Below are 21,138 nucleotides of genomic sequence, written 5' to 3' on the forward strand. Positions count from 1 at the left end.
GCTGCTTCCTTTTAGTGTGGGGAATAGTACTTAGAAACCAAGGTTTGGGTGCTAGATGTCCTTACTGCCACTCGGGAGTCACTACTTCTAGGCCCTTTCAGTGTCCTAAATATATGCAAATCATGTTGAAAGCATCTTTGTTTCGCAGAAGTCATATAGGTAATTCTGATTTGTAGCAAAGTTTGAGAACCACTGGCCTAGGCGCATGCACAGGGAGTCTTTACTTATGGCTCTTATTTCGAAAAGATCTTACATTTTCCACACACCCTTCTTATTGTCTCTCTACCTCAGAGGGATGGGTTTCAGAAGACCTGGGTCCTGCTCCAGTCTCTGCTATAGAATGTATAATGGCGCAAGCTGACTGGCCTTTGTAGTCCTCATCTTTGAAACTTGTGATTGTGAGGGTCAAATGAGATCCTGGAACTAAAACTGCTTTGTAAACTGAAGGACTGGACATGAATTAGGCAGTGTTGTTAATGATATGTATGAGTTCAGTACTGAACAGTTTGCTGAAGCAGTCAGGAGAGAGCTTGTTATTCTTTAAAAGAAGGCCATAAAACAATGTCTTTGTAGGTAATTAACTCAATAGTACATTGCTGAGGAGTTAAGAGGACTGGGGTACAGTTTCCTATTTTACAGGTGGAAAGACAGATCCAAGAAGAGCTAAATCACCTCTCCAGCAAGCCAGTGGTCAAGCATGGATGGAATATTGTACAGCTCTAGGCTTATAGCCCTCTGTGCATTGGGGTCTTGAATTTTGACTCTGGGGGTGTGAAGAGATTGAACAGGGAAAGGAACAGACAGACCCTCAGATGTGTTAGTAAAGACCCAAACTCAATTCAGTTCATTGAATTCTGTGCATGTCATCTGCCTCTGGAAGGTCAAGAAGATGCTGACTGGACTAAAATTTGGGTTGTAGAGTGGCCAGTGCTCCCAGCCACTTTGGGTACAAAGTGGAAGGGATGAGCCTGTGTGGTATAACTGCCATCCATGCTGGCCCCTTCTGGGGGCTCGCTGCCAGCCCAGGCTTCTGCTGAACAGGCCCTGGGCACATGGCTAAGCAGTAAGTAATGGGGCCTCTGCTTGCCTTGTTTTCCCGTCCCTGACAGAGGTTTTGGGCACAGTCAGCATGGAACCCCACCTGCTTTGCACCAAAAGAATGGAACACAACAGGGCTGCACAAGTGTATCACTGAACACATCTCAGATGTAACAAAAGTTTGATACGTATTTGTTGAATGCATGAGAGAATTTTGCAGCTGGAATTCAAATTCTTTTGGCTGTTGTAAGCAGAGACTAGAGGCACCTTTTTACCAGGTGGTGGTCACTATACATGCATGGAGAAGACTTCCCTTTGGTGCAACTGAGTCAATACCTCCAGTATCTTAAAATTTTATCAGGGCGCCTTGAAGGAGAACTATCACTCGAGCACTGTTTACTGCCCTTTGTGTTAGTAAAGCCAGCCCAGTCTAGCAAAATGCCTGCGAGTGCACTGCTTAGGCCTGCCTTAAAGTCTTGAGCTGATTTCCCCGCTCGAAGGACAGAATGAAGCAATATAGACAGTACGAAGTCTGACAAGTCCGCGAACTTGCCACTGTGCGCTTACATTGGCAGCACTGTACAAACAGCTCGGTAAGGTTTCGTAACCTTGGTGTATCAGTGTCTCACAGCTGTGTTCGTGTTGACGTGTGGCGGTGTCTTGCTGAGTGGTGTTCATTATTGTTGTGTTTTTGTGTGCCGTCGTGAGAATGTCTGAGCTTGAATTAGAGCAACGAACAAACATTAAATTTCTTGTTAAACTTGGCAAGAGTGGAAGTGAAATCAGGGACATGTTAGTCCAAGTTTATGGGGTTAATGCCATGAAGAAAATGGCAGTGTAAAAATAGATTCAATGTTTTTCTGAGGGGAGAGAATGCGGATGAAGAGAGGTCTGGGTGGCCAGTAACGAGCAGAACTGATGAAAACATTGCAAAAATTCTTCAACTTGTGTGTCAAAATTACCGGCTGACTGTGAGAAGCATAACAAACCCAGTAAACATTGACAGAGAAACAGGAAAATCTTAACTGAAAATCTTGGCATGAGAAAGGTGTATGCAAAAATGGTCCTGAAGGAGCTCACCGATGAACAAAAGCAAAAAAGAGTCGAAGTTTGTCAAGATCTTTTGGAGAGGCAAGAGGATGTTTTGGGCCGTGTTATTATTGGTGATGAATCATGGGTGTACCAGTACGACCCTGAAACAAAGCGTCAAAGTGCACAATGGAAGTCAGCCAATTCTCCATGACCAAAAAAGTTCCATCAGTCCAAATCAAGAGTCAAAATGATGTTGCTAACCTTTTTTGATATCATAGGGATTGTTCATTATGAATTTGTACCAGCTGGACAGTTAACCAAGTTTACTGTTTGGAATTGCTGAAAAGTCTGCGTGAAAAAGATGAAAACGACCTGAACTTTTCACCAACAATTCATAGCTCTTGCATCATGACAATGAACCAGCCCACACAGCACAGTCTGTGAGGGAGTTTTTTAGCCAGTAAACAAATAACTATATTGGAACACCCTCCCTACTCACCTGATCTGGCCCCCAAAGATTTCTTTCTTTACCCGAAGATAAAGGAAGTATTGAAAGGAAGACATTTTGATGACATTCAGGACATCAAGCGTAATACGACAACAGCTCTGATGGCCATTCCAGAAAAAGAGTTCCAAAATTGCTTTGAAGGATGAACTAGGCCCTGGCGTCAGTGCACAGCTTCCCAAGGGGAGTACTTCAAACGTGACCGTAGTGATATTCAGCACTGAGGTATGTAGCACTTTGTCTGGGATGAGTTTGCGAACTTAAGTGTTGGACCTTGTATGTTGACTTCCTTAGAGTTGACTGGATGAAAGGTGAAGGTACTGGATAAAAGCCTGGGGTTAGAGAACAGGACAAGGAGGTGTGCTTTAGCCTAATGATAAAAACACCCACAGCTGGTGCCAGCAGCCTCAGCAGGTTGAGAAACCATCTTTATTTAAGAACTGCCTGCTACCAGAGTTGATAACTATCATTACAAGAAGTACAAGAGAGACACAATAGGCTAGTGGGAGTGATTCCATCTGAAGAAAACCCAGTCAAGTCAGTGGTCTGATGAAGCCCCAGGCCTTGCCCAGCTGGGAGATTTTCTAAGCTCTGCAGGCCCTGGATGGGGTAGGTGAGTTTGAGGCCGGGGGCCAAGGCAGGGTTCACCCCAACTGAGGGCACTACACTTCCTGGAGCTCTCGGCAAAGCTACCAGACCCATTTTTTTTCTCTCCAGTTTCCCTCTATTGTCCTACCTTCCCAAAGCCTATGACCATATATATACAGCTACCAGGCACCTTTTCCCGTGGAGTTTTTTGAAGTCCTTTAAAAATGCCCATTTAATTCCTCATGCCACTCCAGTTGCTTCTAGCAGCCCTGTTCATCCCCAGGATGAAGCCCAGGTTAGGCCGACCCAGGGAAATAGGGCGCCACCCTGGGCCTCAGCCCAGGTTTGAGTGTGTCCCTATGACACACAGGAGCCTAGTCGGAGTCACATTCTGAGACCAGGAAAAGTCCTCTAGCTGGGAAAGAGATGAAGGGAGTAAAACATCCTTAGCCACCTTGGAGTCTTCTTGTCCAGAGCACAGACTGGATGGACCCTGGGATTGCCAAGAGGCAGTGTATGCTGGGAAAAGACTGCCTGGGTGAGTCTTCTCCCTTATGGACTGCGCTGCAGGCCCACAGCCGGTAGACGCTCCAACACGCTGCCTATGCTCAGCACCTTTTGATTCTAAGTATCTCAGCCCTGGAAGGACAGCTACAGCATCTCTCTACCCCTCCAATCTTCACCTAACCTAGACCCCATAGCAACAGCTATCAAAACTCCTCAAAGGCCCCTAAAAAAGGAAGAAGGGTTTTACTATTCCAAGGTCCCACTGCAGAAGTTTTTCTGAGATCTAACGTCAGTCTCTTTATTTTATCAAAGAAAAAGCACCCCCACCTCCTTTATGGCCTTCGTATTCCCTGGCACCATCTGTATCATTTGATGGCCTGAATGAAAGTAGACAGCCTGACCTTGCTGGCTCCGAGACTCCATCTGGAGAGAGCTGCCCTCCCTGAAGACGAGGTATATACATCAGGCCTGTTAAGAGTGCGAGGACCAGGCAGCCGGGCCATGTCAAGAGCCCTGCAGGCTGAGCCCAAGTATACCCAGAATGGAGAGACTGTCTCCCCAGCCCCGAAGTGGTGTCTGCAGGTGGTCTCTGCCCCTAGGCCTCAAGGCACTTACTGGCCACTAAGCTGTGGGGTAGAGCACTTGTTTGTGTCTGTCCTTGCTGCCTCTCGGGCTTGCAGGGAGAGGGGAGAGATTCAGAATCCAGTCATGATCATAGCAGGGGTGAGCCCCACTCAAGAGCTGCCTCAGCCCTTCCCAAGAGAAGATGAAAATCAGAGGCCCCTTGGGCAGGAAGGGACTGAGAAGCCATCTAATCTCTTCTGCCTCCATACAAGCTCCTGTACAAGCCACCCCAACAAGAAGCTATTCCATTTTACAAGCTTGCATGTCTTCAGGTCACCTACTGTCTTATTAAACCTGAGCTCTACCTGAAGTCTTAGGCTGCCAGGACACCATTTTAGTTCAGTTCTTCATCCCCTGAACTAGTCCTACTAGCACTGTGGTTAAGTTTTCCTGGGGCTGAGTTTTTCTAGTTACAAAACACTCCTTGGCTTCCCAGCACGCTTGCTTTCCTCCCCTTTGCTAATGGGCCTCATTAGAATTAAGACACTTGGTTGTGTCTTTTGCCTCAAGCCAGCTTAGGGACTGTAGCCTCCAGCTGCACTGGTAGGTACTGTGCCAAACCAGCTCAGCCTTCTCAGTCCAGCACCTAGGCAACCAGCCCCTGCTCCCATGCTGCAGCCCAAGGCAGTGAATACAAAATCAGCCAAAACTTGGAAGAGTTTCTTATTTTGAGCTTCCCCTTTCTGATGGTGCTGGGCCAACATGGATGCTAGGCCAAGTTTGGGGTCCCTGTAATGGGAGAATGGTAGCATAGCTGAGCTCCCAGCACCTTACAGGGGGAGAATGGAACGGAGCAGGTAAGGAGGGTGTAACTGATGGCTCCAGGGAGGCAGTCCTGGGCTGGGACGGGGTGGTGGGTGCATTAGTGGCAGGGAGAAGGGGTGTGAGCTTCCATTTAAAAAAAAAAAAATTGTAGTGGGTAAAAACATCAACATAAACCTGCCCAGGAAAATAGAGCAGGATGTAAACGTCTTAAAAACCATAGCAAAATAGAGCTCTTAACTGTAAACTACAGAAACCAGGCTCAGGGGGCCGGTCCCCACCAGATGCCGTCCCGCTGCTCCTGGATATCAAGGGCCACTTGTCAGCGTAGAAATTGGGGGTTCCTGGTTGTGCTGCCACTGCTACCTGGATTTGGGGAATCCCTGCCCTTGTTTTGGGCTCTTCTTGGAGCAAGGGTGAGAGGAACAGGGGCTTCGAGCCAGCACTGCACATTGAGGTCCCAGCAGAAACTGGGCTCGAAGGCAAAGGACTGATGTCTCCTAGAACCTGCCCAGGCCAGGTTGCTCACCCCATGGTCACCCACCAAAAACCTTGAAGTAGAATTTTCATAGCCCACTGCCCTCCATAACCACCACCTTAACCGGGCCGTAGCCATTCAGCCCTGACCCCTTCCTCTAGACAGACAAGCAGCCTGGAGACTTGACTTCTTATTCCAGCCCTGTCACACTCTGTGTGACCTTAGGAAGTCCCTAACCCTGTCGACCTCCGTTTCCTCATCTGTAAAGTGAGGGGCTTGGACAAGAGTTCTAAAGCCTCTTCCAGCTCCGTTGTTCTGTGACTGGTAATATACCCAGAGCACAAGATAGCATGTGCCATTTATTAACCCCCTTTTCTTCTGGAGGAATGCAAAAGAGCGGTCCAAGGCAGCTCAGGGGACGGGTCTTGTCAGGTGGTCCTGGGTATTCCTGGGAACAGGCAGTGCCACATTTATCCCTTGTCTTCTCAGAAGACTCCCGACTCCAAGACACAGAATGAATGCTGCATTCCTTTCCCAGGCTCGAATGAATCAGTGCTGGGAGAGTGGAGTCCTGGGACCTGCAGGCCAAGCTGGAGGAAGAGGGTGGGCACGTGACCTCCGTCTCCTCTCTCTTGCCCAAACCCTAAAGGATTATGGAGGGTGGGTCTTGGTGGGGTGGGAGACCTTCCCAAGACAAGCCCTTTAGTCACTCAGCCACCTGTAGTGGCTTCTGTCACTCTGGGTGACATGGTTGGGTTGGCAGTGTTGGCTAAGAGGGCAACATCAGGCCAGGTCTGGTGCCCCTCTTCACCAGGTTCCCAGCCTCTCAACCCTTGTTAGTCGTGACCCCTGGAAGTCCGGAGGACCACCTCCCAAAGTTGCAGGGTCTCAGGCTCCTGGCCTCAGACTTCAGGGCACTGGTTCTCAGCCACCTGGGCAAGTGGCAGAGGCCTCCAGGGAGCCATGGGGGACAATTCTCAGCGTCCAGCCGTGGGTTCTTGGTCCTGGGGTTTGGCCCTCTCCTTAGACTGAGGGATGTTGGTGTTTATACTTCGTCCCACTTTCAGCCCAGTCACAGCCAGTGTTCCTGCTGGGCCTAGGGTTCTGCTCCCAGGGGGCAGAGTCTATATGTGGTCCCCAGGCACCATCTCCACAGATGTGCAGACAGATGTCTCAAACCCCCTTCTTCCCGTAGGCCTGTTCTCCCCATCCAGGCACCCTAGAGGGCCAGGGCATAGAGTTCAGTATCATCATGGAAGTTACTTCCTCGTGTCTCTAGATTTAAAGAAAAAAAACCCTCGCTCTATCCTGTGGCAGAATATGAAATATCCTACCTCCTACCAAAAGGACATTATCTAAAGTGGGTGTTCAAAACCAGCCATTCTCAGGCAGTGTTGGGCCACCTTGGCATCGGGAAGGGCCCAGGGCTGTGTTCATCGGATGCGGCTGTCCAGCTGTGGCGGAGGGAGGGGCGCCGAGATCAGAGCTCCAGGTAGCCCACGAGGATCAGCATCGCCATCGAGTGGGAGAGGGTGGTGCCCGAACGTGGGGCTGGGCAGACTGCCGAGTTCTCCACCATCATGCTTGTGCCTGAAAGTGGCAGGCGGAAATGTGGGCCTGGGTCAGCTGGGCCCCACTGCAGCCCACCCCACCCTGCCCTTGGGACCAGTGCCAGACCTTCCTAGAGAGACTCAGAGAGCCGCTTTCAGGACTGGGGTGTGTTCTTAGCTCCACTCCTACAGCATTTTGTAGGACCTCGGCTTGGCTGGGTCTAGGCCTCCCCCGTCCCCCTGAAAGGAACACACTCATCTGCCTAGTCCTCAGGGTTGTGGGGGAGGAGGGAGCAAGGGCAGTTCCAGGACTACTTTGCACTTGGTTCCTGCCTACCTTCCCCTTTCCCCTTGGGCTCTGGCTGGGGTGGGGTTGGCTTGAGTGAGAAAGATTCCCTCATCATGCATCTGCGTGGACCCTGATACTCCCAGGGCAATGGGTGGGGAGAGGCAGCACCTCCATTCCTCACGATGTGGACTTCTGCTGGGGTCCCGTCCCCTCCAGGCCCTGTGGTCCGGATCTGCACCAGGGCATAGCTGATGTCTTTGGGAACTGCAATTTCTATCCCCTTCTTGCTGGTGAGGTGGAGCGTGGGAGTCGGGTGTAAGTCATCCTGGTACAGCATCTGTGGAAGGACGTCAGCCAGGTGGAGGTACTTACTCCAGGGCTGTGTCTTTCGTCTTCCCCAGCTGGAGGCGCTGGGAGGAGCCCACGTGCTTCTGGGCCTTGGAGCTCCTCCTCCTCACCCCTCCTGTTTCCCGCTGACCAGGACCAGGCTCCGGAACAAGTTCCTCATTGGTGGAGGAAAGCTTGTAAGCAGATGAACTGTTTTTGCAGACCCCTTAGGCTAGATCCTTCTTCACCCAGACTTCACTCAGTGTGTCATGGCCCCCATGAACCCTGCCTTTCCGCAGCCATACTATCTGCCCCCTTTCTTACAGTCTCTACTACTAGTTACCGGGGAACCATTCATGTATTTCGTGCCTCTCTCAATCACAAATGCTTTGCTCACATCTAACTCAGCTCCCTCCTGCTCTAAACTGCAGCCCCCTCGTGTTCACTGGAAATGGTGATGGGCTCCTCACTACATTCAAGGCTTGCCTGACCCTTCCTTACCTTATAGCCAGTGACTGCAGACTCATTTCGGAGAGGGACCACAGGGTCCCACTTAATACTAAGACTGGAGCTCGAGAAAGTCCAGGAGATATTGCCAGGAGGTCGCCGTGGAGCTGCCAGAGGAGGGAGGAAGTTGGGGGACTTCCAAACGTTTCCTCACCACCCACCAGCTTGCCTTTAGCCAGTCTTTTTCTAGATATCTGCCCATAACAGTTACACCCAGAAAATTCACAGCTGCCTAAGAAACAAACCCCATGAAAACCCAAAGGTTGGAGAAGAGAGAGGCGCTTCAGAAACCATGAACCCAACTCTTTATTTTCAGTAGGTTTGCTGCCTTGTTTCTGTCCAGCCCAGGGCTTGTGGGCTAGAGCATTTGTCTTACATTGGGGAAAGAGTGATCCTATCAGCACGTCCCCACCCCAGGCTGACAGACTCACGGGGCTTCATGGTCGTGGCATTGGTGGAAGGGCTGGCAGGCCCAGTGCCCGCCCGGTTGTAAGCTCGTACAGTTACGTGGTACTTAGTGTTGGGGTGCAGGTCAGTGACTCGGGCACTGGGGTCCAGCCCTGCTGTCCTCACTCGGTCAGCAGCCGCTTCTTTGTCCCCAGCTTTCCAGTAGCGGATCTGAAGGGGGCAGGGATACCCTAGGGTCAGCAGTCAAGTTCAGGACCTCAGAGCTCCCTTGACCGTGGCCCTGGCCAACTACATTCTGTTCCTCTCCTGCTCACTCTGGTCCTGGGACAAGCTGGTGTGAGTCCCTGCTGCCTTCTCAGTGCCCATCAGGGAGCCAGTGAGTAGGTGAGAGTGGGAGATGAGCACCTACCCAACCTAGCGATGGCCTCCTGGAACCCAATCCTGTTTAACTAACTCATGGAATACTGTGGGGACTCTGCTAAAGGTTATGGCATGCATATCTGTCCTTGCAAAGTTGTCTCCCAACCCCTAGCAAACTTATGATGGCTGCCCAGTAGATGCAAAACCATTTCAGTCGTCATCATAACATTAAGACCTGTGAACTATTCTTCCAAATCAAGGGCAGAGTTGGGGCTGGCCTAAGCTAGTGTCTAAAAGCCAGAGCTGACACTACTGGAATGGCACGACCGGCATCACTCGTCCCCAGGCCTGACGACTCTCCCTTGGGCAATGACATTCCTTGCTTTTTCTGCTTCCCTTCCTCTGGCTTCTCGATCTCCACCTACTACACAGGCACCCTAGTATGGAATCACTGGTGGGCTCAGAGTTCCCCAGGGACCAGTGATCAGTTGGTACATGGAGGGGCCATGATGTTCTCTGCAGCCTCAGGGATGCTAGGCTAGCTGGGCTCTGGCACGAAAGGGGCAAGCCATGTCCCTTCCAGAACGCACTCCTCCCGTGGGCCCCCACAGCCAGCAGTTACTACAATGTCTACAGGCCTGTCTTCCCCTCTGGGTCTTAACTGAGGTTATGCTCACAGTGCTGCACAAACTGGGTGCTGTTTGCCAGGTTAGTGAATGCATGATCCCAGGAGGAGTGACAAGTGAGCTGTGAAGTGCCCCCGCCTAGCCTTGCAGCCTCAGCACCCTGTCCTCTCCCATGCCCCAGGGTCAACGCTCACCTCGTACCCCAGGAGAATCCCATTCATGTCCTGTTGCACAGGTTCCCAGGTCACGTTCATCTCTGAAGATGAGACCCCCTTGGCCCAGACATTGGTAGGGGCCACCCTGGGCTCTGGGGATCAATGCAGAATGGGCTTAGATTGCTGAGGCCTCCCTGTGTCCTACAGAGCAGCCGCCAACTGGGATTGCCCTTGCTTAGGACTTTAGAGAGCCCAGGATCCAGGGTGAAAGCCACGTAGGGGTTCCCAGGGAGTCTCCCTCCTCCTTCCCTAGGCCTCAGGGGGGAAACAGGTACAAGAGCTAGAAATGAGGCCAGTGGCTTAGAACCCAGGCATCCTGACCACCCCAGTATGGAACTGAGCCCGGGTGGGAGTAGCACTCCTCCGCACTAGCCCGCATGGACAAGCAGCTGGAGTGGGGTGCAGGGTGGGCGCGTGTCCGCCTACCCTCCTCAGCTGAGTACACGAGCGCAGTGAGACTCTCGGGCCCATTCCCACGGTGGTTGTAGCTGCGGATCTTGACTTCAAAGGGCGTGTAGGGCCGGACACTCTCATTGCTGTAGACGAAGTGCTGGGCGTCGGCGCCGGGCACTCGGGCCGTCTGCCAGCTCGTGCTGCCCTGCCTGCGGAAGGACAGCAGGTAGCCGAAGCCGTCTCCGTGCTGGTACTCCCGTGACATGGGCTGAGGGGCAAGAGCGTGGCATGGGCGAGGGGCCGAGGGTGCGTTTCCTGCCCATTCCCCGGCCCCACCGAATCTTCCCCAGGAGGGCCAGCCCCCGGACTCCTGCGCCTGAGGGACTTTTTATCGTGCATGGTGCTCCTGCGAGAGGCAGCAGGAGCAAAGGGAGGGAGAAGACGTTGTCTGCTTGAATGGGGCTGTGCAATAACTCTGCCTGGGTCTTCTCTGCACGCTGCTCCAGCCCAGAGATGTCAGGATGGGGTGGGGGAAGCTGGAACTTGTTCCCCCCACGCCTCCAGAGAACATTTCTGCCTGTCTCTGCAGCTTACCGTCCAGTTGACGATGAGCTCTCCCGGGGCTCCACCACCTCCGCTGAGTCCTGAGGGTGCCACTGAGGGGGCTGTCAGGGCCAAGGACACAGACGTGGCTTGTTAACCGGCAATAAGGGAACAAAAGCCATGAGCCTGTGACTGTAAAGCATTCTAGGACAGGGACACCTCTTCAGGTGGGCCCTGGTTTTTTGTCTTCTAACTGTCCCTCTGGATGTGGGCTCTGGAGTCAAGCAGAACCTACAATCAAATCCCACCTCTGCCACTTACTAGCTGTGTTTCTCTGAGCAAGTTACTTAACCTCTCTGAGCCTGATTCTCCCTCCATGAGATGAGGATAATGTTTCTCTCAAAGTGTTGTAAAAAGAGTAAAATTAAACAAGACAGTAGCGTGTGTGTGTGTGTGTGTGTGTGTGTGTGTGCATTCCACAAATGATCACTATCCTCTTCCCTCATGTTGGCTTAAACTAAATAACAGAGACCAACTCCAGTTTGCTTTAAAATTAAGGGTAATAAATAATCCAGAACTGCAGTTAGTGGAAAAACATTTCTTTTAGGTTGCAGGATGTTTTATTATTTTTTTTCTTTTTGTGGCACACTTAATTTCCTAATTGTCCCTAATACTCAAAAAGGCTGAAATTAAAATAAGAATGTATTTCATAGCTCATGAAGCTTGGCAGGGGGTAACTTAGCTGAGGGTCAAAATATTCTGCAGATGATCCAGCAATTGGAGGACGTATCACTTGGTTTGATGACTATAGCTTATGGCTTTTAATTTGCAAGGAGCATTTCAACACATTGCCCATCTGGTCCTGGGAGGTGGGCATTATTTCACCCTTTCCAGGGTGGAAAGACTAAAGCACAGAGCAGTGAAGTGACTTGCCTAAGGTCACAGAGCTAATAAATGGCACAGCTAGAATCTGAATTCAGTTCTTCTGATTTCAAAGCCCATCATCTTTCCTCTGCATCATAGCTGTCTGTGCTCGTCAACTTCTGGGATACCAGAATGAAGGAGACCACGCCCCTTCCCATGTTTGACTCTGCAAGAAGTCCAGTCAAGAAAAGTGCTCCTTCTGGAATTCCTTACTCAGGAGAGGTGCTAGTTAGAAATGTTGAATGATTCCAGAAAGAATCCAGAAAGTCAGACTGGGGCATATATGAAACTGTGTTGAAGGGACACCAGAAGGCAGACCCTCACTACACCTCCAGCGGGGCAGGCCTGGGTGGGCAGGAAAGGACAGGCAGGGCCTGACTCCATGATTCCATGCTGTCTGTCCGTGACCCCAGGGCTCTGGGCAGGAGAGACTGTTCCATGATGTGACCACCACCTGTCCAGTGAGCTGGACCCGGACCAGAACAAAGGTTTCTTTCCAACCCTACCCCCGCCCTTAGAGACATGTAAGTGATGTTCATTCTGACATAAATCAGCGCCCCTCCCTGCCTCCTGGTACTTGCTGGTTCCTGGAATAGGCCCTTATCCTCACTGGGTCAAGCATGGAATTTCCCGTACCTGGTGGAATTCAGATACTAGTACCTGTGATTATCCCCCCCTTTTTCCCTATATAATCTTTGTGTCAAGAGGCACAGAGAATATACACTTCATCTTGTAGCTGCTCAAGATACTCCTCTATGTAAGTTTCTCTTAATAAACTCTGTTAGTTGCCAGACTGGAGGGACCTGCCTCTTTCTTGGGTCTTTCCCTGCCCTCCACTTGCAGAGGTAGATTTTCAGTCGCAGGACCTTTGCCTGGGTCTGTGAGTACTAACAGGTTCTCATGCTGGCTTTTCACCTGTGAAAGGCTCAGTTGGTGGGCAGAAACCTCTCAGCAGATGCTGACAGGGGCCTCGGGCCTGCCCAGCTCTCTTCCCTTCCTTCCCCACTCAGATTCCAACACCCACGTGCCTTTCAGGAGGGCTGTGGGCAGATGATCCATTCCTCCTGCTCCCAAAGAAACCATTTAGAGGACCTAGAGACACTGGCTGCTTCCCTAGCCCCCTGTACCACATTCTCTCTCTCTCTCTCTCTTTCTCTCCTCTCTCACACACACACCTTCCTCATTAAACAATTTCTACAGCCCATTGTACCTCCAGTGAGGATATCTGTCCATCAGCCCTGGGTTCAAGTCCAGGCCCTGCCAGTGTACCCTTCCTTTCTCCACACTTTGGTTTTTTCCCCATTTTTAAAAAACTCTGTTTTGAGATCTTGTAGATTCATGTGGAGTTGTAAGGTTTGCCCATGTTTTAAATGAGGGGTTCGAACTGGATAGTTCTTCCAGCCCTGATAGGCCATGGCCCCGGCCGCCACCTCTCTGCACTGCTGTAGCCCAGCCCCGACTTGTATTCCTTTCTCATCTGTTTTGTTAGAAAGTCTGAAGCTGGTGAGCAGGGTTGCAACTCTGTGTAATTGCTGTTTGCTTGGGGCTCCTTTTAAAGAGGGGTTGAGTCTGTGCCCTGGACTCTGACCTGCTTCCTTGGTCCGGATTTTGCTGGAGGGCCCACTGGGCTCCCCAGTGCCCAGGATGTTGCTGGCTGTGACCCGGAACTCATAGTCCATCCAGGGTGTGAGGCCCAGCACTTGGGCGGTCTCTGCATTGCCCTCGATGTTGGCGGGATCTGCAAGGCACCAGCGCGTCAGGGTTCCGACATTTGCTTATTGGTCTGGATGGAGAGCGCAGGGACTGGGCCCGTATCCAGCTCTCACGACGGTGCCTGACACATACTAAGCACTCAATACCTCTTTGAAAAATGACCAGAAAACTAGTAGTCCTCCCTGCCCTAGAGTCTTTGCTGGTGTTTTGCACACCCCACACCCCCACGAATGTCGGCATTGCCCCTGTAATAGTCCTGCCAATACTTCAAGGGTGCAGACTAAGCACCTCCTCCTCCAACTCTCTTCGCACTCCCTTGCTGTCCACTAGCTCCCCACTGGCCTGGGAGTTCCCTGCAGGCAGATGGCCCAAGCTTGTCCCTCGTTGAAACTCCAGGCTTGGCGCCAGCCTTCTGACCCCGGCCCCCACCTCTGGCACACAGCCAGGCCTTATCAGTACTGACAGCGGTGGGGGGGAGAGGGGACTCACACTTACTGGTCCGAACTTGCTTCCACTTCCCTGCAGGTGGAGTGCGAGCTTGCAGGGTGTATTTGGCAATGGGGCTGTGGTTGTCGAAGCCACGGCTCCAGCTGAGCTGGACAGTGGTGTCGCCAATGTCCCTCACCACCACACCTCCCGGGGGACCTGGTGGACCTGCACCAAGAGGTAAGAACACTGTGAGTCAGAAATGGGCAGCTTCAAATTTGAGTCAACCTCCTCCACGCTAGTTTGGGCTGGTGCAGTACCAAGAAGGGGCAGCAGAGGGCGCCACAAACACACACCTGGGTGAGAGGGCAAGGAATGTGGGCAGTGAATGAGGAATGGTGGTGCCTGGTGGTAACATATATCCAAGGCTGGAGGAGTCACAGAGATCCTCATATAGGGATGGCTAAGCTCTGAAAACTTGTGGCCTGAGCAAAGTTCTTGGGATGTGTTTTGGAATGGATTTTTAAACTTCTGGCTTGGGAAGAATATTCTCTTCATTTAGGACCTGCAAAGACCCACAGGATAAGTTTGGCTGAGGACCTCTGTCAGAAGCCCTTCCCAACAGCTTTCAGGGAGAAGAGGGAAGTTAGGGAATGAAGGTCAGAATAGCCCTGAGGGAGTGGGGGTGGGGGTGGGAAACCCCCTCACCTCGGACCAGGACTGTGGCCTCCTTGGATGCACTGTCCACCACTGTCTGAGCCGTGCACATGTACTTGCCGCCGTGGCGCAGCTGGGCATTCAGGATGGTCAGATCCCCAACTGTCTCCTTCTGCGCATGGGGAACAGGGTGGGGACAGGTCAGGGGACCTGGCTCTGGCTAGTGCAGTGAGCCAAGGAGACATGAGGCAGGGCTCGATGTCCCCTGCTCCATTACGTCCAGGCTTCCCTCTACATCTCAGTGTTCCTATCTGTTCAATGGGAGGAATCAGCTATTCCCTACTTAGTACCACTGGGGACTAAACAACAGTTTGTTTCACAAGACAGTCTTCACTGGTCCAGGTTAATGATGTCATTTGTGTTGAGGGACAAGATAACAAGCACAGTCTTGCTGGGTGCCTGGAATTCCAGGTTTGTCCCTAACCTCTCCTAAATGCATGGACTTTGTTGGAGTGGAATCCAGGGAACTGCCAGTCTAAGGGACGGTCGTTATGAATCCAAAGATGAGCTTGCCATGGTTGGCATTCCTGAGGGAAAGGCTTTGGGGGTGATGGTTAAGGACATCTTGGGTCCCCTGACTATCTAGAAGGAGGGAGAAGCCCCAGGTTCTCAGCCTCAGGCCTTACCACACTGGCCCTCCGGTAGTGGCCCCCAGGCTTATCGGAGTCAATGGGGAGGTCATCCAGGGTCCAGATGAAGGTGAGGTCCATGGTGGGGTCGTGGGAGGCATGGCACTGCAGAGTCAGGTTGTCTCCCAAGTTGATGTCAGCGCTCGAGGGAGCTAGAGTGATCTTAGTTGCATCTGCCAAAAAAAACACAAAAAACCACACACACACACACACACACACACAAACAGAAAAACACAAAACCCCTGGGTGAATGGAATGAGAGGGTTTATCCTAAGTTCCAGGAATGAGAAGAGGCAGTGTGGCCAAGCATATCCTGATCTCCCAGCAGCCCCAGGAGTGTGTGGGAGGCAGGCAAGACTAGATTCTGGATGGTGGCTAGAGGCTGGTCCCAAGTGAACTGTATTCTGGGGTAACCTCCAGACCAAACTAGGAGGAATGTGGGAACACAGGGCAGGATGGCAGGGGGGATGGTGCCCCTAGGTGGCTAAGCCCACCAACCTCAGTTATACCTCGCACCTTACCTCGCACAGACAAGATGCCAGTGCTGTTGGCTTTGCCCATGAAATTCTCAGCAAAGCAGGTGTATTTGCCTTCATCTGACCGACTGATGTTTCTTATGATCAAGGTGCCATCTGGAGTGACAGTCACTCTGCAGCAAGGACAGAGCAGATCTGGCCAACCCAGGGACACCCTGTAGTCTAGGAAGGGACACATCTCCAAGGAGAATGAGGGGGGTAGGAATTGCTTGGGGTGGGATGTAGGTTGTACCTGCTGCTGTTGACCAAAATCTCAGTGCCTTTGCTCCAGAGCACCACAGCCTTTGGAGCTGCCCGGGGCTGACAGGGGATAATGACTTCTCCCCCTCGGGCTGCAGGGATCAGACGCCTTACAGGATTCAGCCTGAAGTCGGGAGCCAGTGCTAGAAGGAAAGGGGAGTGTCCCACAGTCACCCAGGGAGTCATAACAATACCTGTTGGCCTTGATTAAGACATCAGCTAACCATGTGCTAAGCCTCTTATTATCCTCCATGGTCAATCCATGAGTGACTCTTAACACCACTTCCAAAATACACGGAGAATCCAGCCCCTTCTCACCACCCCACTGCTAGCATGCTGCTCCAAGTCACCCAATCTGCTAGACTATTGAAAAGCCCCCTAATTGGTCTTCCTGTTTCTGTACTTTCTACCTACAGTCTCTTCTCCACCCAGCAGTTAAGAATATCCTTTCCAAAATGTGAATCAGGAACTCAGAATGAAGTCCACCTCCTCACAAGGACTCACAACTAAGTCTCCTCCTCTCCAACCCCATCTCGCTCCACTCTCTCCCTTACTCATTGTGCTCCAATCCCCTGGGCCATTTTTGTCCTTTGAAGAGGTCACTTTTTTCCCCGCCTCAGGACCTTTGCACTGGCTGCACATTTTGCTTGGAAATCCCCCACAGCTTCACACGATTGTCTCCTTCCTAACATTCAGGTCACAGCTCCAAAGTGACTTCCTCAGGGACCTCTTCCTTGACCATCCCATCTCACTGGCCCACCTCACCCCTACCGTTCTGGATCTTCTTTATACTGTATTTTTTATGGCTGTCTGAAATGATCTTATTTAATTATTTGATCTTGAGTTTATTTGTCCCTCTCCACTGGATTTTAAGATACTTGAAGGCAGAGGCTTATGTCAGGAGGTACTGAATAAATATTGGTTGAATGAATGAGTGAATGAGTCTTTTAAGTCTCATTACAGCTTGATGAGGTAAGTATCACTCTGTCCATTTTACAGATGAGAAAACTGAGGTTCCACGAGCTCAAGTCACACAATAAGAATCCTAGCAGCAGCTGATACTTACTGGGCACCTGTTATGTGATGTGCAGGTCCTTTATGCTTTACCTCTATCATCTCATTGAGTCTCACAAAAGCTGTATGAGGGCAGGACTACTGCCACATTTTATAAATCAGTAAACTGAGACACAAAGAGATTAAGTGATTTGCAAAAAGTCACATAACCAAAAAGGGGCTGGGTTAAACACAAATTTAACTGATTTGGTTGCCAATGACTTTTGCCGTCTTTTCTTCACTGTAGTAAACATTTAATTTGTCTGTGCCAGACAAGGATCAAGCCAGGGACCTTGTCCTCTGGGAGCTCTCAGTCTAGTGTCTCATCTCCTTTCTTAAATCCCTGAGTTCTACTCAGAAGCTGTAGGAAAACTTTCAGGGTGTGTTTTGTGTTCAGAAACGCTGCAACTCAACTCCTAGCGCCCCACCCGTGTCTCCTTGGGGATGTCCCCAGCCTCCCTGGGCCCTTTACCTTGAACGGCCAGCTCGGCACTGGCGTAGATGGTGCCATGCTTGTTCTCTGCCACACACTGGTACATGCCTGAGTCCTCCAGGCTCAGCTTGGAGAATCGCAGGTCCCCGGCCAGCACCTCTACCCGGGTCTGTGCAAAAGAGCCCCGCCCAGGATGAGGCAGGGACATCAGGACCACCGGAGGACCAGGGTGGAGGCGCCCACAGGGGTGGGTGCAGTGGAGACTCTAGGTTGCCACTCCATCTAGGAGGGGGTTTATGTCCGGTCCCATCTCAGGGCTGCCTTTAATTCCGGGACTCGGAGATTTCCCAGGCCTCCCTGCACATCAGCAAACTGACGCCAGAGGGACAAGGTGACCCACTCAGCACCAGTGTTTTGTGTCTGAGTTGTGCCTGGACCCAGGTCTCTGGATCCACCAGTCAAGAGTCTATCTAGTTGACCAGTCTGTGGCCATGTGCCTCTGGATCGTAAAGAAGCACCTAGAACCACGCTAATTGGCCCAGAGGGTGGTGGTGGGGACATCTGGGGAGTGAGGGAACCAGGTGAGTAGAGGACAGTTGGTATATGGCAGGAAGCCCCAGGTCTCCTACCTGGGGGGCCAGCGGCTCCCCGTTCCGCAGCCAGCGCACTGTGGGCCGGGGTTTGCCGGCGGCAGCGCAACCCCAACGCAGGCTGGAACCGATGTCAGCTTCCATGTCCGAGATTACCTTGAGCCATTCCGGCTGGGCTACGGGAAGGAAGGGAGAGAGACGGGATGAGCAGGGTGGCGCCTCCAGCTCATTAAACAAGACGGAATTGCAGGGCTGCAGTTCCGGTACCAGACAGCAGAGGGCGCCATCAACAGTCTGGGACGGGGTGTGGCGAGAAGCAGGCTTGAGCAAGTTAGCACTTTGAGCCTGTGCCAGTGGCTGTTTTAGCGACTTAAATAATTCTAAAATCTTCCATGTGTTTTCCTCACCCCCGACTGAAGCTCTGAGTTGGCCCCAGCCCAGTGAAATCCTGGGGCCAGAAGGCTTGAGCAAGGGACTTCCCAGTCTCCTCCCTGATTTTTGGGTGGACTTCCTCAGGGACAAGGGTGATGAAGGCGGGGAGAGGGTGACCCAGGCTCATACCCTGCACGATGATGCGGCCCATGACACTGTCTCGGCCCCTGGAGTTCTCCGCCTCACACTCATAGGTGCCCTCGTCCTCGAAACTGACGTTGGGGATGTGCAGGGTGGGCCCGGCTGTGGCCCACTGAGGGGACAAGGAGCCATCCACCTTGCTCCACCTGATTCTGGGGACGGGGCTGGCAGAGGACACAAAGCCAGAGGGGGCTGCGATGAGCTGGACACACTCCCCTGTATGCACAGCTCCTGGAACTCTTGACTCTCAGGCCTTCCCGAGATGCGGGGTAGGTGGGCGTGGGGAGCAAGGCAGCTGACCCACGCCTGGGAAGGAACCCAGAGAGGAGAGGAGGGAGGGAGGCGCCTCTCCCAGGCGGGCTTGGAGCACAGGCAGGGAAGAGGCAAGAAGTAGGTCTGCCCTGTCCCCTCCACTCCCCTGCAATAATTGTGACACCAATGAAGTCGGTCTTCCTTGGTCTATAACCCTGAAGCTGACTTGCCCTCTACACCCCTACCATGCCCTGGCCCCTCTTCTGGGCTTGCCCTTCCCAGCAGTGGCCTGTAACCTGGGTCTTAATGGGGCCCCTCCCTCCTCCCCCCAACAGGGTCTTTCCTCTACTTTCTAAAAGGGCTTCAATTATTAGTAATCTGTGAACTAAAATGGACTGAGGTATCAGTGAGTCTTAAAGAGTTAATGTATTGCCCTTCCTGTGCTTTAATTATGGATTTTCTGGAAGTCCAATAATTTTCCACAAAGCAGGGGGGCATCCTGGGCATCCTCAAATAGCAGGAGATATTTGTGGTCACTCATTTTAGAAACATTTATTGAGCATCTGCTATTTGCTTAGCCTTCTTCCAGTGAATCCTTTTCCTGGGAGAGCACGATTTCTATAGTAATTTTTAAAAAGATAACTGTTAGCATCCACAGAACACTTACAAAATGCCAGGTACTGTTCTAAGCACTTTACATATATTAACTCATTTAATCCTCATAATAACCCATATGAGGTAGGTACTATTATTATCACCATGTACAAATAAGGAAACTGAGGCACAGAGAGCTTAAGTAGTTTACCCAAGTGAGAGAGCTGGGATTTGAACCAGGCAGGCTGGGTTAGGGTTGGTACACTGCGCTGCCTGCCTCCAGCCTGAGGTGTTACGTAAGCTGTCATGCATTGATGAGAGGACCCAGTGACCCAACATGTGCCAGGCCCCTGGCATGCATGATGCCTCACCAGAGTTAGTGCTGGGTCAGCGGTGCTCACTGCTCACTGTGGGCCTGGCATTCTGCTAGACCCTGTGAGGGATACCAAAATGACTGAGTGCTGACCCTCCCTGCCCTCTCTCTCTCTGGGGTCACCTGTGTGCTGGCCTGTTCCCTCTCCTTCACCACTCACTTCCCAAAGGCAAAGCACTCCAGGGTGACCTGCTGTCCCACCAGCGCATATGTCTCTGCTGGGAACCGGGCCTTGATGCTGGGCGCAAAGAGCCTGGGATCTGGGGAGAGAAGGGTTTTGCAGATCAGATGCCAGGGGTCCAGGTCAGGTGCTCCTGTGTGAGGGTCTCAGCACAGCTCAGAGCTAACTCCGTCTTAACTCACTTCCCCTTGGGGATCTGGAGGGAAAGTCTGTGGCCTTGCAGCAGGAGGGCCCCGGTGTCCAGGCCCCGGACCCTGTGCCCTGCGAGTTCTTCACAAACTCTGAGGGGAAAACTCCTTTTCCAGCACCCACCGACCGACCCTTTCAGCTCTCTCTTCCCAGCCGTGCCCACTGTCCCTGACCTTCAGCAGCCAGGTTGAGCTGAGCAAACTTGCTGAAGACGCTCTTGGTGGAGAAGTCCATGTGGCTGGTAGCCAGGCAGGAGTAGTTGCCCAGGTCTGAGGCATTGGTCCGGGCAATGTACAGGTTTCCTGTGGTCTGGGACACGAAGTGACGCCCATCCGTAGGGATGAAGTTGGGGAACTCGTTGAGGAGCCAGCGGTAGGACAGGCCTAGGACGTGGGGAGTTTGGGGACACCAGAGGATGTTGGGCTAACAGGGCAACTATGGGTGGGACCCCAACATGCTGGTGGGGATCTGTAGACCCTGTCCTATGACAACCCCCGTGCTCTGATCTGGGGCTGAGGGGAGACCTAGGGGGAATACGTGACTTTATCCCTGCCCTCAGGGAGCGCTGTCTTAGGGAAATAGCACCTTCGGGACTTCTGAGTCTGAAGGAGGAGGCAGGGCACCAAGCTAGAAAATGACAGATCCTTAATGACATTTAAGGTTGGGGACTGAGGGATCAGTGCTTCCAAGAGTCACTTACCACCTTTTATTCCATCCCTCCGTTGCTGAGCTGGCTAGAGCCTCTCCTGTACCTTCTGTCTAACCGTGGACCAGAGTCCCAACTCACCTGGGTAGTGGGCAGGTGGGTTACAGGGCAACATCACCCCCCAACCTTCATGGGTTTTCACTGGGTCTCGTTCCTCCTTGGAGAATTCCTGCAGAACTGGAAGTGAAGACCAGGTGGCACTCAGGAACCATTCTCCAAGCCTGGGGGCCCCTCCCTAGCTCAGCTTCCGTGGGAAG

The 21,138-nt window shown here is 52.1% G+C and overlaps 1 protein-coding gene across 6 annotated transcripts in view; it reads right to left on the minus strand.

Annotated features, from left to right (window-relative positions):
* Nucleotides 1–2,991: 2,991 nt before the first annotated feature.
* CNTN2 (contactin 2) overlaps nt 2,992–21,138 on the minus strand; it is a 32,515-nt gene continuing 14,368 nt past the window's right edge. For 5 of the 6 annotated variants that reach the window (XM_033093188.1, XM_033093186.1, XM_033093189.1 and 2 more), the window contains 19 exons: nt 20,963–21,058; nt 20,349–20,558; nt 19,966–20,065; nt 18,575–18,750; nt 18,053–18,189; nt 17,463–17,592; nt 15,930–16,080; nt 15,683–15,810; nt 15,159–15,334; nt 14,524–14,644; nt 13,879–14,043; nt 13,265–13,414; nt 10,804–10,874; nt 10,243–10,477; nt 9,796–9,908; nt 8,639–8,825; nt 8,202–8,314; nt 7,542–7,710; nt 2,992–7,124 (listed from right to left, as the gene is read on the minus strand). In XM_033093188.1, coding sequence (XP_032949079.1) covers nt 7,015–7,124; nt 7,542–7,710; nt 8,202–8,314; nt 8,639–8,825; nt 9,796–9,908; nt 10,243–10,477; nt 10,804–10,874; nt 13,265–13,414; nt 13,879–14,043; nt 14,524–14,644; nt 15,159–15,334; nt 15,683–15,810; nt 15,930–16,080; nt 17,463–17,592; nt 18,053–18,189; nt 18,575–18,750; nt 19,966–20,065; nt 20,349–20,558; nt 20,963–21,058 — 2,738 coding nt within the window. In that variant the 3' untranslated portion in view covers nt 2,992–7,014. The remainder of the gene's footprint in view (nt 7,125–7,541; nt 7,711–8,201; nt 8,315–8,638; nt 8,826–9,795; nt 9,909–10,242; nt 10,478–10,803; nt 10,875–13,264; nt 13,415–13,878; nt 14,044–14,523; nt 14,645–15,158; nt 15,335–15,682; nt 15,811–15,929; nt 16,081–17,462; nt 17,593–18,052; nt 18,190–18,574; nt 18,751–19,965; nt 20,066–20,348; nt 20,559–20,962; nt 21,059–21,138) is intronic. The other variant, XM_033093187.1, reaches the window with a different exon arrangement.

The sequence above is a fragment of the Rhinolophus ferrumequinum genome, chromosome 22 (genome assembly GCF_004115265.2).
Source record: "Rhinolophus ferrumequinum isolate MPI-CBG mRhiFer1 chromosome 22, mRhiFer1_v1.p, whole genome shotgun sequence".
NCBI classification, from domain to species: Eukaryota; Metazoa; Chordata; class Mammalia; order Chiroptera; family Rhinolophidae; genus Rhinolophus; species Rhinolophus ferrumequinum.